The 17,461-nt window shown below is 44.1% G+C and overlaps 1 protein-coding gene across 1 annotated transcript in view; it reads left to right on the top strand.

The window, feature by feature from the left end:
* AGBL1 (AGBL carboxypeptidase 1) overlaps window positions 1-17,461 on the top strand; it is a 1,336,772-nt gene that overhangs the window by 166,821 nt on the left and 1,152,490 nt on the right. Inside the window, exon 14 of the mRNA XM_069762409.1 lies at window positions 128-276. Within this exon, the coding sequence (XP_069618510.1) occupies window positions 128-276 (149 nt within the window). The remainder of the gene's footprint in view (window positions 1-127; window positions 277-17,461) is intronic.

Below are 17,461 nucleotides of genomic sequence, written 5' to 3'. Positions count from 1 at the left end.
TTTGATCGTCTCATTTAAAAATATGTTTGAGATTTATTATGTGATTATAACTATACTAATAAATATACTTCATATGACCAGCAGTTGTAAATATAGATTATTTTGCTTAAATCTTTTCCCACTTCAGGTTTGAATATGACCTAATCATGAATGCAGATGTTAACACGGACCAACATCACCAGTGGTTCTACTATGAAGTTAGTGCAATGAGAGCTAATGTTCCTTACCGATTCAATGTCATTAACTGCGAAAAGGTGAACAGCCAATTTAATTATGGTAAGCACCAATGGGAATGGAAGAATTCCTATACAGGCTCCATGTGTAAAGTCGTATATTGAAGGTTTATAGGGCAATTGAAAAGATTAATGTTTTGCTGTCATTTATGCTCCAAGTTGTACACAGCAGGCCATCATAGCTATAAGTGGTACACAGCAGGACAAAACGGCATTTCCTACTAGACCAAGGATTCATCAGCAATTGGAAAAACCTTGACAGTAGTATGCCTCATGAGCGAAAATGTATGTCATTGTTTCTAAGACTAAACAGTTCATATATTGCATCGTTGTAGCTCATACAAGGTTTGCACTTAGAGGCCTAGTCTTTGTATAATGGCTACCATCTTATATGGTAATTATTAATTCACTGCAGAAATAATATGTCCAATACACATCTATTCATAGTGCAAAAATAACGAACAGATTACATAAATTCTGCGTAAAGTTAATGAATGCAAATAAGCTGCATAGTTTATTTCAGGGTTGGTTCACATTAGCATATTTTCAGTCCAATTGCTGTATGGGAAAAAACGGAAAGCAAGCGGACAGCAATCAAAACAATGTAGATTTTTTTTTTCATGGAGCAAATCTGCTCATGATGAGACACCCCAATTCAAGTCTATGGGTGCGCAAAATAAATTGTATGAGAATATATATATATATATATATAGATATATATATATATATATCTATATATATATATATATATACAGTACAGACCAAAGGTTTGGACACACCTTCCCATGTAAAGATTTTTCTGTATTTTCATGACTATGAAAATTGTACATTCACACTGAAGGCATCAAAACTATGAATTAATACATGTGGAATTATATACTTAACAAAAAAGTGTGAAAAAACTGAAATTATGTCTTAAATTCTAGATTCTTCAAAGTAGCCACCTTTTACTTTGATGACTGCTTTGCACACTCTTGGCATTCTCTTGATGAGCTTCGAGAGGCAGTCACCTGGAATGGTCTTCCAACAATCTTGAAGGAGTTCCCAGAGATGCTTAGCATTTGTTGGCCCTTTTGCCTTCACTCTGCGATCCAGCTCACCCCAAACCATCTCGATTGGGCTCAGGTCTGGTGACTGTGGAGGCCAGGTCATCTGGCGTAGCACCACATCACTCTCCTTCTTGGTCACATAGCTCTTACACAGCCTGGAGGTGTGTTTGGGGTCATTGTCTGTTAGGGGTCGAGTTCCCGCTTCTGCACAGGGGGAATCTCGGGCTGTTTCTGCTGCGGTCTCCCATTCTTCTCCTGCCGCAATGGAACCTGCTCAGCGGAGACATCGGTCCTTGCGTCTGGCTCAGTCTCACTCTGTGCTTAGGCTTGTAGTTGCTTTTCCAGCTTTTGCCATTAAAGCCAGTGCTGGGCAGCAGCGAGCGGACGCTTTTGGGACTAAGCCCTGCTTTTTCCCTTCTGAGCATGCCAAGGGTGAGATCTCCTGTTGGAGATCGAGGGTCACATGCTCAGATGCTGCAGTGGTTCCCATTGGTCCTCCTGGAAGGTCCTAAAAGGGCTAACTTTTGTGGCAGCTACCCATTGGTCCTTTATTGGAAGGTCCTGAAAGTACTGCAGCTATATAAGCTTTGCATGACCGCACAGCCATGCGCTAGTGTACATTTGTATACGTGTGTTTGTTGTGAGTGCAAGTCATTCATTAAATACCTCTACCCTATTGTATGACTGTTTGCGTAAGGAGTATGGCTGCTACCTAGCGCCCGACTAATCACTCAATGTGTTACACACGAATCAGCGTCTATTGCTGTGACCGCCAGTGCGGTGCCATGCGCCAGTAGTGCGCTTCCTAACCCACGTCCGGGTACTTAATGGTGTCTGCCAGCACGGCACAGTTCGCACTTCGGTGCTCTTACTATACCTAACACACCCAGTTGCGTTGTGGTGCGCAAGTAGTCTGTATGGACTTCAACCCTGAGTCTTGGGATTGAGTTCGCTGACTCCTTGCTTGCACTCATTAGTGCGGCATTGCGGACCTGTGGCTTTACAGGGTTCGCTTCCACCGCCATATAGTGCTGCCATTTACTAGCAGCAGGATTTTCACCTGCACGGTGGACTCCGGACTGCGAACGCACCAATATTATTTCATCTTATACTTGGTGGGTTCCGCCAGTCCTAACAGAACACTAGCGCCAGGGTCTGGCTAGTAAATGGCAGATGATCAGCGTATACAGCGGTACATCCAGCAGCTGGAGGGAAGGTTGGCGGCTCTAGAGCGTTCAACCTCAGCTATGGATGTCACTGCTGTCGCTGTTCAGGCTGCAAGTGTAGACGCAGCCAGTTTGTCCGCTGCCACCCCTGCTCCGACTATATCCCGTCTCCCGCTTCCTGACAAGTTTGCTGGTGACAGTTAACAATGTCGTGGATTCGTAAGCCAGTGCTCCATACACCTCGAGCTCCTGGCGGTGCGTTTCCCTACGGAACGGGCGAAAGTGGGATTTATTTTATCTCTCTTGTCGGGTGGGCAACGCTACTTTGGGAGCGTGATGACTGTGTGGTACAGAGTGCTCCTCTCTTTCTGGACGCTCTGAAGCAGGTCCTTTTTGGGACCTCGTATTACCCACGATACCGCGCTCCAGTTATTGACAATTACTCAGGGCTCGTCCGTGGTCAGCCAGTTTGCCATCCAGATCCGGACTCTAGCCTCAGAGTTAGAGTGGTCGGATAAAGTTCTAATTCCGGTGTTCTGGAAGGGACTGGCAGACCACGTGAAGGACGCCTTGGCCACCAGGGAGATACCCGCCACACTGGAGGAGCTTATTTCTCTATCTACCTGCATCGACCTCCGTTTTCACGAGCGGAGGTTAGAGCAGACCCAGTGTAGGCAGAGGTTTATACTGGCTCCCACCTTCGCCAGACCTCTTGAATCTTCCGTTTTGGCGTCCGACTCCCATGAGGCCATGGAGGTTTCTCGAGCGGGACCTAAGTCTCAGGCCGCTTGAGTACCCATGGTTTGTAAAAATTGTCACCAACGAGGACATTACACCAATAAATGTCCACGGCGGTCGGGAAAACAATCGCGTCTAGTAACCATAGGGGGAGGTTCACTAGATACAGCGGCATTTTCCTCCAAACTGTCCTTTAAAGGGACAATCCTGTTTGACTCATCCACTCTAACAGTCGAGCTTTGTGTGGACTCAGGAGCAGAGGGAAGTTTCATGTCCTCTGCTTTTGCTCTGCGCCACGCTGTACCACTTGTTATGCTCGCCAAACCTGTAACTGTTAGAGTTGTGAATGGGTCGACACTTTCACAGCAAATCACACACCAGACTGTTCCGTTCTCATTGTCCATGTCCCCTTCCCACCAGGAGATTATTTTCCTTCTAGTCCTTCCCGAGGGAATGGATGAGATTTTACTGGGAATACCCTGGCTCCGTTTCCACTCCCCACATATTGCGTGGTCCTCAGGGAGAATATTGGGTTGGAGTAAGTCTTGTATGGGCAGGTGTGTGAGTGAGTGTGTACAGGTCTCTACTACCGAGGTACCCGCAGACCTTTCATCTCTTCCCAAGTGCTATTGGTGCTATGCAGACGTATTCTCTAAAAAGGCAGCAGAGACTCTACTGCCTCATCGCCCCTACGACTGTCCTATTGACCTCTTGCCTGGAGCTGAACCTCCTCTGGGAAGGGTATATCCCCTCTCTCTCCCTGAGATGGAGGCTATGTCTCAATACATCCAGGAGAATTTTGCAAGAGGGTTCATTAGGAAGTCAGTGTCTCCTACAGGGGCGGGATTCTTCTTCGTACAGAAGAAGAATGGGGAATTACATCCTTGCATCGATTACAGGGGTCTTAATGCCATCACCATTAAAAATAAGTACCCGTTGCCCCTGATTTCTGAGCTCTTTGACAGGCTAAGGGGAGCAAAGGTATTCACCAAACTAGATCTGCGGGGTGCCTACAACCTGATTCGCATCCGTGAGGGGGACAAATGGAAAATGGCTTTTAATACCAGGGATGGGCACTATGAGTATCTGGTGATGCCTTTCGGGCACTGTAATGCCCCATCCATTTTTCAGGACTTTGTCAATGATATCTTCCGGGATATGCTTTCCACCTCGGTCATAGTCTATCTGGATGATATTCTCATCTTCTCTCCAGATATTGACTCCCACCGGAGAGATGTTGGCAGAGTCTTCGAACTCTTACAGGCGAATTCCCTTTATGCAAAGTTGGAGAAGTGTGTGTTGTGTGTGAGCAGGAATCTTTACCTTTCCTTGGCTATATTATCTCCGCCAGGGATTGGCTATGGATCCTGCCAAACTACAGGCTGTGATGGACTGGCAAGAACCCCATTCTCTTAAGGTGGTGCAGCGCTTTATGGGGTTCATAAATTACTATCGCCAGTTCATTCCCCACTTCTCCACTTTGGTAGCTCCCTTGGTATCCCTCACCAAGAAGGGAGCGAATCCCAAATTGTGGTCGGAAGAGGTCTCCAAGGCCTTCACTTCTATAAAGTCTCATTTTGCTAGCACTCCCATCTTACATCGTCTCGATGTGGATAAGCCATTCCTAATGGAGGTGGATGCCTCATCCGTTGGTGCTGGAGCAGTCCTCTATCAAAAGGATGCTCAAGGTCGGAAGCATCCAGGCTTCTTCTTCTCAAAGACCTTCACACCAGCGGAGAGAAATTACTCCATCGGGGATAGGGAGTTGCTAGCAATGAAGTTGGCCTTTTCGGAGTGGAGACATCTTTTGGAAGGTGCTCGGTTTCCCTTCCAAGTCTTCACGGACCACAAAAATTTGGTCTATTTGCGTACAGCCCAGTGGCTGAATTCTCGTCAGGCCAGATGGTCCTTGTTCTTCTCCCGGTTCCACTTCACTCTACATTATCTCGCCGGGGAGAAGAACATTCGTGCTGACTCTCTCTCTCGCTCCCTTGTGTCAACTGAGGAGGAGGAGCCTCGGCTTATTTTCCCTTCGGAGAGTCTGAGAACCATAGATCCGGTTTCGCTTGAGTCTGTGCCTCCGGGCAAGACTTTTGTCCCATCAATTTGCGACTGGAGGTTCTCTCTTGGGCTCATTTTTCCAAAGTGGGTGGACACTTTGGGGCAAAGAGGACATCTGAGTTGCTGGCGAGAATGTACTGGTGACCACATATGGTTTGTGACGTCGGAGACTACGTTCGGGCATGTGTCTCTTGTGCCAAAAATAAGTCTCTCCGTCAATGGCCAGCTGGTTTGTTATACCCTCTGTGGGTGGCAGACAGGCCCTGGGAGATGGTCGGGATGGAGTTTGTGGTGGGTTTCCCAAGTCTCGTGGCTGTACCGTCATTTGGGTAATCACCGACCATTTTTCTAAAATGGTGCATTTGGTGCCGCTTCCTCGGCTACCTTCTGCACGGGCCTTGGCAGCGTTGTTTATTAAACATATCTTCCGCCTTCACGGTATGCCGGACAAAATTGTCAGTGATCGGGGTCCCCAGTTTGCGTCTCGGTTCTGGAGAGAGCTTTGTCATCTTCTCAGTATTGAGTTAAATCTCTCTTCTGCCTATCATCCCAAGATGAATGGGTTGGTAGAGAGAGCCAACCAGACCTTGGTCACATATCTGCGACATTTTGTCTCTGCTAGGCAAGATGACTGGGCATCTTTGCTACCGTGGGTGGAGTTTGCTCTGAACAATGCTGCAGCCGACTCCACTGGACAGACCCTATTCCTCCTTAACTATGGTCAGCATCCGTGGGTACCTGTGCCCATGCCCGTGTCTTCCGCCGATTCCAGGGTGGCAGACTGGGCTGTGGAGGCATGGGACATTTGGGATCGCACTCAGGATGCCATTCGGGCTTCCAAGGATAGAATAAGGTCCTCCGCCGACCCACATCGGCGCCCCGCTCCGACATTTGCTCCTGGCGACTTAGTGTGGCTCTCCGCCCGTAACATCAGGCTGCGAGTTGAGTCTACTAAGTTTGCACCTCGCTACATAGGTCCTTTTAAGGTCCTCGAATGGGTTAATCCCGTGGTCTAGTGTGTAGCCCTTCCGCCTCTCCTAGGTATCACCGACACCTTTCATGTGTCCCTTTTGAAGCCCGTATACATGTCCCGGTTTTCCGAGTCATCTGCTGGGACATCGGGTTCATCTACGGATGATTACGAGGTGAATGCCATTCTGGGGTACAAGGTGGTACATGGCAAAAAATTTTATCTGGTGGACTGGAAGGGCTGTGGTCCTGAGGACAGATCTTGGGAGCCTGCTGAGCACATTCGGGCTCCGCAGCTCATTGCTGCCTTCGAGTGTAGCAAGGTCCAAAGAGGGGGGGCCTAGGAAGGGGGGGGTAATGTTAGGGGTCGAGTTCCCGCTTCTGCACAGGGGGAATCTCCAGCCGTTTCTGCTGTGGTCTCCCATTCTTCTCCTGCCACAGTGGAACCTGCTCAGTGGAGACGTCGGTCCTTGCATCTGGCTCAGTCTCACTCTGTGCTTAGGCTTGCTGTTGCTTTTCCAGCTTTTGCCATTAAAGCCAGTCCTGGGCAGCAGCGAGCGGACGCTTTTGGGACTAAGTCCTGCTTTTTCCCTTCTGAGCATGCCCAGCGTGAGATCTCCTGTTGGAGATCGAGTGTTGTGAATTCTGCTTTTGGGTTCCCTCCAGTGGTTGTAGGTGGGAATGCAGTTGTCTCTGAGTCACAGACCTGGCCAGGTGTATCCGATGATTACAATTCTGACTGGGATATTTAAGTGGGCAGGATCCTTTAGCCCTTGCCAGTAGCCAATGTTCCTTGTGAAGTGTTGGATCACTTTCTGGCTTCTCCTGCTCGCTGTCAATTTCAGCAAAGATAAGTGTTTGGTTTTTGTTTCTGTGGCACACTGCCGGTGTGCTTGTTTCAGTTTTATTCCTGCTCTGATTGTAGGATTCACTCGAGTTGCAGATTTACGCTCCTACATCTTTCAGTAAGATGTAGGAAGTTTTTGTATATTCTGCTGCGGATGTTTTGAAGGGTTTTTATACTGACCGCACAGAACTCTGTCCTATCCTGTCCTATCTAGCTAGAGTGGCCTCCTGTGCTAATCCTGTTTTTCTGCCTGTGTATGTTTTTTCCTCTCCGACTCACCGCCAATATTTGTGGGAGGCTGTCTATCCTTTGGGGATTTTCCCTGAGGCAAGATAGTATTCCTATTTCCATCTTTAGGGGTATTTAGTTCTCCGGCTGTGACGAGGTGTCTAGGTTTTGTTAGGTACACTCCACGGCTACTTCTAGTTGCGGTGTTAAGTTCAGGATTGCGGTCAGTACAATGGCCACTTTCTCCAGCGAAAGTTCTCATGCAGCTCCTAGGTCACCGGATCATAACAATCGAGGGTCACATGCTCAGATGCTGCAGTGGTTCCCATTGGTCCTCCTGGAAGGTCCTGAAAGGGCTAACTTCTGTGGCAGCTGCCCATTGGTCCTTTATTGGAAGGTCCTGAAAGTACTGTAGCTATATAAGCTTCGCATGACCGCACGGCCATGTGCTAGTGTACATTTGTATACGTGTGTTTGTTGTGAGTGCAAGTCGTTCAATAAATACCCCTACCCTATTGTATGACTGTTCGCATAAGGAGTATGGCTGCTACCTAGTGCCCGACTAATCATTCAACGTGTTACACACAAATCAGCGTCTATTGCTGTGACCGCCAGTGCGGCGCCACGCGCCAGTAGTGCGCTTCCTAACCCACGTCCGGGTACTTAGTGGTGTCTGCCAGCATGGCACAGTTCGCACTTTGGTGCTCTTACTATACCTAACACACCCAGTTGCGGTGTGGTGCGCAAGTAGTCTGTACGGACTTCAACCCTGAGTCTTGGGATTGAGTTCGCTGACTCCTTGCTTGCACTCATTAGTGCGGTATTGCGGACCTGTGGCTTTACAGGGTTCGCTTCCACCGCCATATAGTGCTGCCATTTACTAGCAGCAGGTTTTTCACCTGCACGGTGGACTCCGGACTGCGAACGCACCAATATTATTTCATCTTATACTTGGTGCGTTCCGCCAGTCCTAACATTGTCCTGTTGAAAAATAAATGATGGTCTAACTAAACGCAAACCGGGTGGAATAGCATGCCGCTGCAAGATGCTGTGGTAGCCATGCTGGTTCAGTATGCCTTCAATTTTGAATAAATCCCAATTTCCTGGGGCGGTCCTCATGTGAGCCAGTTTCTTTGTAGCGCTTGATGGTTTTTGCCACTGCACTTGGGGACACTTTCAAAGTTTTCTCAATTTTTAGGACTGACTGAGCTTCATTTTTTAAAGTAATGATGGCCACTCGTTTTTCTTTAGTTAGCTGCTTTTTTCATGCCATAATACAAATTCTAACAGTCTATTCAGTAGGACTATCAGCTGTGTATCCACCAGACTTCTGTACAACAAAACTGATGGCCCCAACACCATATATAAGGCAGGAAATCCCACTTATTCAACCTGACAGGGCACACCTGTGAAGTGAAAACCATTCCCGGTGACTACCTCTTGAAGATCATCAAGAGAATGGCAAGAGTGTGCAAAGCAGTCATCAAAGCAAAAGGTGGCTACTTTGAAGAACCTATAATATAAGACACAATTTTTGTTGTTTCACACTTTTTTGTTAAGTATATAATTTCACATGTGTTACTTCATAGCTTTGATGCCTTCAGTGTGAATGTACAATTTTCATAGTCATGAAAATACAGAAAGATCTTTAAATGAGAAGGTGTGTCCAAACTTTTGGTCTGTACTGTATATGTATATATATATATATATATATATATATATATATATATATATATATATATATATATTATACTTAAAAAACTTCCTTTTCACCCCCCAATGGGGTGGCCTTTTTTGTCCTTTCTCATTCTCAGAATGAGGGGGAGGCCTGGAAGTTTGAGGGTTCTGTGCAAGATCTTAGTTGTTCACAGCATTGCGCTTTTCTGGACAGAGTTCAGATGTTGCTCCTGGAATCTGTTGTAGCCATTTTACCAACTTAGGAGTCACTGCTCCAAGTGCTCCTATTACCACTGGAATCACTGTTGCCTTCACCTTCCACATCTTCTCCAGTTCTCCATTGAGGCCCTGGTATTTCTCCAGCTTCTCATATTTCTTCTTTCTGATGTTGCTTTCACTTGGCACTGCCACATCTATTATCATTGCTGCCTTCTGATTCTTGTCTACTATCACAATGTCTGGTTGGTTAGCCAACACCTGCCTATCCGTCTGGATCTTGAAGTCCAACAGGATTTTAGCCCTTTCATTCTCCACCACATTTTCTGATGTCTTCCACCTGGACTTAGGGGCACTTAGCCCATATGTTGTGCAGATGTTCCTGTATACAATTGCCACTACTTGGTTGTGGCGTTTGGTATAAGCTGTTCCTGCTTGCATTTTACATCCTGCCACTGTGTTGGACGGTTTCTGAGGTTTGTGTGGTAGATTCCTGCTTCTATGGATCTGGTACTTAGTGCTTGCTCTTGTGCCACTATGGTTTGAACCCCTGTGCTATCTCTGAGTACAGCTTTCTACAGCCATTGGTAGGATTTCTCCATGTCAACCACCTCCATCATCCACCGATGGTACATCCCATGCAGCGGCTTGTCTTGCCATGGCGCTTCATGTTCCTGTTCTTCTATATATGTATGTATATATATAATATACATATAATTTTATATATATACGGTATATACATACACACTGTATATATACACATACACACGCTTGTGGGAACACAGCCAAAATGTGTGACATTAGCATTGTGTTACAATGGATGAGATGCCCTCTTAGGGGCTACAATATCTGTCATAATGGTTAAGATTTCCAGACAACTTTTCTCTGCATATACAGTATATAGGCTCTTTTAGTTACATGTGATGAAACAGTTTCATATATTTGTCCACATTTTCAGATATATCTTTGAATACAGAACAAAGCTGTATTCACCTGTAATCAATGTTTCTGATGTATACATAAAGGATCCTGTAGACAATGAACATAACACATTGGACTACCCTGTTCAGTCCACAAAATCAGGCAGGAGAGCAATTAGAGGAGCCCTCCTTGTCCCATCAAGGCTTTTATCCTCTTAATATATTGCAGTCATCATACTATATAGCACTGTGTGCTTACAGTTGCTCATTTTGCCTTTCTACCCAGATAATTGTTCTCTTTTCCATTAGTTCTATGACTTCACGTGATTAAAAATTGACTAGATGAATGTTTCTGAGCTCTATGTAGAAACAGGAGGTCAATTTTTCCTGTATGAGTAATCACTGCAAAAGTGCCTGACTGAGGGGAGGAGAAGCTGGGTCAGAAGTTGAAAAGTCAGATGACTCATGCAGGGAATATTAACCTCCTGTTTCTACATAGAGTTAATCAGTTTTTAATCATGTGATGTCATAGACCTAATGGAAAAGAGAAGCATTAACTGGGTAGAAAGGCAAAATGAGAAATTGTAAGTACAAAGTGCTATATAATATGTTGATTGCAAAATATTAAGATGATAAAAACTTTAATGGGAGGAGTGTTTCTCTGACAGCAAACGTGTTCTGTATATGATATAGTATTTGTCATATTGACACATAATATTTTTAGACCCATAATCTCAATATGTCATATTATAAAGGCGTTACCTGTTCTACTGTTAAATCTCAAAACTTAATTTGTTTCATTTAGTACCTTATGACCTTGGTTTCCAATCTACTATCTCTGAGAAACTTCTCGGCTTTAGCCATCTGTTGTTTTTGTGTTAAGAATTTAAGTTTTCTTTATTTTTCATAAATATCTAGGCTAAGTTCCAATTGTATTGCAAGCTTATTAGCTACATCTGTGACTATAAGTAGGTAATGATATGTGCTTATATAACATGTTTTTTTTAATTATTATCGGAGGGAGACACGAGCATGGCCGAGTGATTGGAGTTACATCACGTTATGCTGTACTAGGCTGCTTCGCATTATATCCTATTTATAAAAGGAGGCTGCCTGTTTGGGGTCTGACCTCACTATACCAACATAAAAAATAGGCAAATTTTTGAACAAGTATGGCTAGTGTGAATATGTAACTTTTTAATGAAGCAAATTAATTCCATTGTTTTTTTTTGGTGGCATAATTCATGCCACAAATTCTATGGGTGGTATCTTATTTGGATAATTTGTGTTTAGATTTTTTTCAAGTTAAAGACGCCATACTGTTAACATTATGGAGAGGCCATGAACTAAAAAAGAGACTAAAATTACAAAACAATGGCAAAAAAATCAAATATCTTTCATGGTACATTTTTCCAATTAACACTGTAGGCTGAAATTACTCTTGCGTGAGTGAATGCATGGCCGGGATCACACATGCGAGAAACACGGCCATGTTAATACCAGTCACTGCCGCCAGCACTTAGGAGCGGAGCGTACGGCCGCATAGCAATACATGCAGCTGCACGCTCTGTGCCCGAGTGCCAGCGGTAGTGCCGGGTATTAACTTGCGAGACTTGGCCATGTTTCTCGCATGTGATCCCAGCCTATATGAGAGAGGCATCAGTTTTTCCTTTTTTTTTTTTTAAGTTTTAGGCTACACACAAGAAACTGCTTGTGTTACACTAGTCTTAGGTCAGGTCCACATTCGGCAGATTTTTCTAGTGCACATTTACATCTGCAGCAAACTTCGCATGTGTCTTGTGGATTCTGCTGCAGAATCTTATAGATTTCCATGTAAAGAAAATCTACAGCATGTTGATTTGTTAAAATATCTTGTTCTTGCCTGGTATTGTAATCTATTGTAGAATTTAATTGCAAAAATCCACAGGTAAAACCTTCAAAAGTCTTGTGAGGACCCACCCCAGGAGTTATCTAACGAAGATAAGTCAATTAATATAATGAAGGAAAAAGCTGACTTGAAAATGATTCCAGTTTTTCAGGGAATATACTTTCTTATCTGCTCATTCTTTATCTCTCCCAAATAAGAAGAAACACTTTCAAATAACAACGAGCAAACTAATTAAAAGCAACAACAGAGCGAGATGAGAGCATACAGAAGAAATACATATGAGACAATATTTCTTGATGAAACTCAAAAGGAAAACAACAAGTCACCGTCCTGCCTATTTGTAATGCAAAAAACAATGTTCCTCCTCTCATTAATAAGACAAATCATCAAAGCACATTCCGTGTTTACAAAAAATTTGTAGAATTATGATCAGGTCTAATTATTTATAATTAGGAGTGACTTGTGACTATGAGGGAAAATGTAATATTCCCGAGAGAATTAACGTCGAAGCTAATAAGCAAAGAGAACTATATAAAGGAAATTTCATGCAAAAAGGAACTATGGAGAGATATTGTGTTTCATACCGTATATGTGTTGGCAACAATCTAGACAATGACTAATTTGCATGGATTAAAATAGCAAATCTACAAGCTGTGGGTGTCCAAACCCTGGGGTCCGTTTGCCGGACAACTGAAGGGTCCAGCCACTGAGCGCATGGTACTATAGCTGTGCCTAATACTGCAATGTAGTCCATTCAAGTGACGGAGCTGAATGGCAAAACCAGCCACAGCCACACTGATATGTACATCAACACCTAGATGAAGACCAAATGGGACTGCGGGGCAGCCATTTTTACTAATCCTGCTGGTTCGTGATGTCAAACCCTCAGAGAATGTGAATTGATAACCTATACCTAAAATAGGTATTCTCTAAGCATCTATTAAAAATTCCCCCCAAACACTCGTCGGTATCCATAGCACACAATGGTGTTGGTATCAAACTGAATCGGTCATTGGGTTTTTCCTATTTAATCTGAGAGCAGCATAATGTAGAGGCCGAGACCCTGATTCCCGGGATGTGTCACTAACATTTTCAAAGAATCAGGCTATGTTTACACATTGCATTTTTGCAGCATTTTTGGTATTTTGTTATACATATTAATAGCTGCTTTCTACAGTGACAGCAAAAGCTATGACATTTCGGCCATCTCATGCACACGATTGTTTTTTTTCGCCTGACTGAATTGAACAACTCCTATAAGTTTTTGCAGCATTTTTTGGTGAAAAAAATGCAGGTACAGCGGGATGTGAAACCAATCTATTTTCTTGATTTTCTAAGTATAAACCAAAATGTCTGGGTATCAATGCATGAGAATTGTTTTAGTATAATGTAATTTGCACTTAATTATTTACTTTCTCATAGAGTGTCTTCGGCGTGCTTAAATACTATGTTAGAGTCTCCGCAGCTGCATTTCTCACCGCTGTTCCACAGCCATAACACATGCAGGGATTGCTACCGTTGAACAGCCAAAGGACATGCAGCCTCGGGGACTCAAGCATAGCATTCAAGCATGCTGAAGACACTCTATTAGCACACGAGCGTGCTCGGGTAACACCTTATCCAATATCACAGAAAAAACCCTATAAATGCAAGTGCCCACAAAGAACAAAAGTAATTCACCGACTAAAGCACTAAATAAACAGATAATTACAATACACAATAAAACATAACTTTTACTATAAATACTGATAAAAATGACAACATTCACGACCTAAAAATGACTACTGTAGGCTGACAAAAAGATACAGGGTGCACTCAAATCCTAATTTATTACTGTCTATACCCTACCTTGCCGCGGAGGTTGGCACCCTATAAATCCTGCGCAATGGCGCCCCCGCTCAACGTAGGCTTACCCTGACTCACCCTAGAAAACCCTCAAGTGAGGAAAATAGACACACAGCAGACCATACAAACAGACAAACGAACAAAATTCAATAAACCAATGAGCTATGCAATTGGAGCAGCAAGAGAGAATATATAAAGTGCTCTTGTGCTATAATAGGTCAGTAATAACGCGCACTCAATATACAATTGCACATATTCCCATGTGGCCTATCGCCTTCTCATGGGATTAGACTGTACCTAGATACATACTGCCTGTCTGCGGGGGTTGGCACCCTATAAACCTGCGCAAATGGCGCCCCCGCTCCCGTCGTCTGGCCCTAATGTGCCCTAACAATGCCAAATGGCAACTAAACCGGAAAAATACAAAAAACAAGCCGTACGTACAGTCACCAAAAAAGGTAAACCATAACACCTAACACAAAAAAAGCCAATCCCCAATAAGCATAGAAAATACATAAAAGTGTACATATCTAAGTGTATGCATCTCAGTATACATATCTCAGTATGTTAATCTCGACGCGTTTCCCCGAGGTCGGTTCATCAGGAGACATACTAGAAAAATCTCACTTATCTGAGTGACGGGTAGAGGATAAATCACTCAAGGAGGTGTGCGGTGGAACAACGGGGAACAATGTCCATCCCTGTCCACAGGTTCCAATCAGCCTTGCATATAGCGATTTCGCCGTCCTTTAAATACACTAGCACTCACCCCCTCATGGTGTTAATCAGCGCTTAATGACCCACGCTGAATCCATAACTTCCGGGTCATACCGCTTACAGGTAACTCCTCACTACGCAGGCGCATGGCGCAATAAGTCAACGCCATTCCTGAAACGCAAATGCGTCTCAAACCGCGCATGCCCCGTTTCATCTTCCGGGGTAAGCAATGTGCGCCCAAACTTCTCGAATTACGCATGCCACGTTAGTCTTAGAAGTCCTTGATGGATGACGTAACAGACCAAATTCATCCTTCAGCGCCTGACGCCCATGGAAAGCAAATGCGCTACACATCACGCATGCGCTCCGGCGCTATATAGTGGTACAATTATACGATTTCATTAGACTGCTTAGACTATGCTAAACAAGCGCCGCCTACCACGCCAGCGTAATGGAGATAATAAGGCAGATAGCACTGATAATAGTGAATGAGTTAACCCTTTATGAAAAATTAGAAAAAAACACTGAAAAACAAACCATACAGACAAATCCCCACCATATTCTAGACCGTGTTTGAACCAAATAAATAAATAAATAATAATAACCACAAATAATGATAATGACCAACCCCTCTTTTGGGACAATGGGTCAAGGGACCAAAAAATCCATAAAGGAATCAAAATAAGGAGATGGTACAGGACAATTCTCACACAAAGCAGCCAAATTGTAGTTGGTCATTCAAGCCTTGAGGTTTCATGCTCTTCATTCGGAATATCCATTTTGCCTCTTTTTGCAAAATTAAACGGTCCCAGTCTCCTCCTCTAACTGGTGGTGTAACAACCTCCATCACTGAAAAACTACAGCACTTAAAATCACCTCCATGTGTCCCCCTAATATGATTAGAAATAGGGGTATCTCGTCCATTCAAAATGTCTCCTATGTGTTCGCCTACCCTCCTGCGCAGCTCCCGTTTAGTTTTCCCCACATAATCCATGGGGCAGCTGCACTGGAAAAGATAGACTACACCTACAGTTTTGCAATTAGCATATTGCCTCATATCATATATCTTTCCCGTAGAGGAACTCACAAAAGTGCAACTCCTCGAGACATATTTACAAAATTTGCATTTTCCACATTTGAAGGTGCCATTCTGTCTCTTTTCCAACCAAGTAGGAGACTTCTCTTGAGGGAAGAAGGCACTATGGACCAATTGATCTCGAATTGATCTCCCCCTTCTATATGTAATAGAGGGGACATCAGGGATAATATCCCGTAGAGAAGGGTCCATTCTCAAAATTCCCCAGTGTTTCTGGATCACTTCCCTTACCTTATACGATTGATTGTCATAGGTACGTATAATTCTAAGATCATTTCCCCCTTCCTCCCTAGCCTTTTTAACAAGCAAAGGGGCTCTCTCCTTAGTCCTGGAGTTTCTAAAGGCCTCATTTAGGACTCCCAACGGGTATCCTCTATCCACAAATTTGTCTCTCAAGTCCCCCACTTGTCGGTAAAAGCTCGAATCAGTTGAACAGTTCCTTCTCATACGTAGATATTGGCCCCTCGGTATACCCCTCCTCAAGGCTGTAGGATGATGACTTTCCCAATGTAACAAATTATTAGTAGCTGTGGGTTTATAATACGTCTCAGTAACAATCCGTCCTGTACTGCCTCTAGAGACTTTTAAATCAAGAAAATTTATAGAGTCCCATTGGAATTCATAGGTAAGTCTAAGACCAATTGTGTTTGTATTAAGTACATCGACAAATTTAGAGAACGACGACGCATCCCCCGACCAGAGTATAAGCACATCACCTATGTACCTACCCCAAAATAATATTTGGGGTTTCCACCAGAACGCGTCGTCGTCACCAAAAACTGATAGGTCCTCCCACCAGCCCAGGAACAGATTAGCGTACGTGGGAGCACAAGGGCTTCCCATAGCCGTACCCCTGAGCTGGTGGAAGAGCCTACCCCCAAAAGCAAAAAAATTGTGTTTGAGCACAAATTCGAGTAATCCAACAATGCACTGATTATGTCGGGACAACTGTGTACCCCTTGATCTAAGGAAAAAACTGGCAGCTTGAAGACCTTTATCGTGTGGAATGTTACTGTAAAGTGCCTCCACATCAATGGAGGCAAAATATACGTCATCACTAAAGGACTATATCCTCAAGCCTGAGGAGGAGATCCGAGGAGTCCCTCACGTAAGAGGGCAACGAAATTACAAATGGTCTTAACACTCTATCAATGTACACACTGGTGTTCTGCGTAATCGAATCGATCCCAGCCACTATTGGGCGACCTTTTAATGGGCTCAAGCCCTTGTGCACTTTAGGCAATGAATAGAACACGGCCAACACTGGAAACTTTGGAAGCATGAAATCATACTCATTCTTTGATATTAGCCCCTCGTTAGTCGCCTCAGTAAGTAGTGTTTTCAAACCTTCCATAAACTCAATAGTAGGGTCACTTCTAAGAGGTCTGTACGTAGATGTATCTTTCAAAATATTTTCACACATCTCCTGGTATTGACACAGATCCAAGATTACCAGGTTACCCCCCTTATCCGAAGGCTTAAATACATAATCTTTCTTAGCAGCCAAACCATCCAATGCCTCCCTTTCAGCTTTAGTTAGATTGGAATGGTACTTATTCCCGGAAGTATTAATTTTTTCCAGATCCTCCACCACCAGTCTGGTAAATATCTCTATGCTGTCATAGCCCTCCTGAGGGGGCATTCTAACACTCTTGGGTTTAAGATCAGTAAATGGGCCTGTATCCAAAGGTCTCTCATTCTCCCTAAGTAGGTCAGTCAGGATTCTCACACTGGGCAAATCCTCCTCTGTTACACCCAACAACTCACAATCAGCCCGATCATGTGATTTAAAGAACTTTTTCCATCTGACT

The sequence above is a fragment of the Ranitomeya imitator genome, chromosome 4 (assembly GCF_032444005.1).
Source record: "Ranitomeya imitator isolate aRanImi1 chromosome 4, aRanImi1.pri, whole genome shotgun sequence".
In the NCBI taxonomy this organism is placed as follows: Eukaryota; Metazoa; Chordata; class Amphibia; order Anura; family Dendrobatidae; genus Ranitomeya; species Ranitomeya imitator.
Note: the sequence above shows the minus strand (reverse complement) of the source record. Positions and strands in the feature narration are given on the sequence as shown.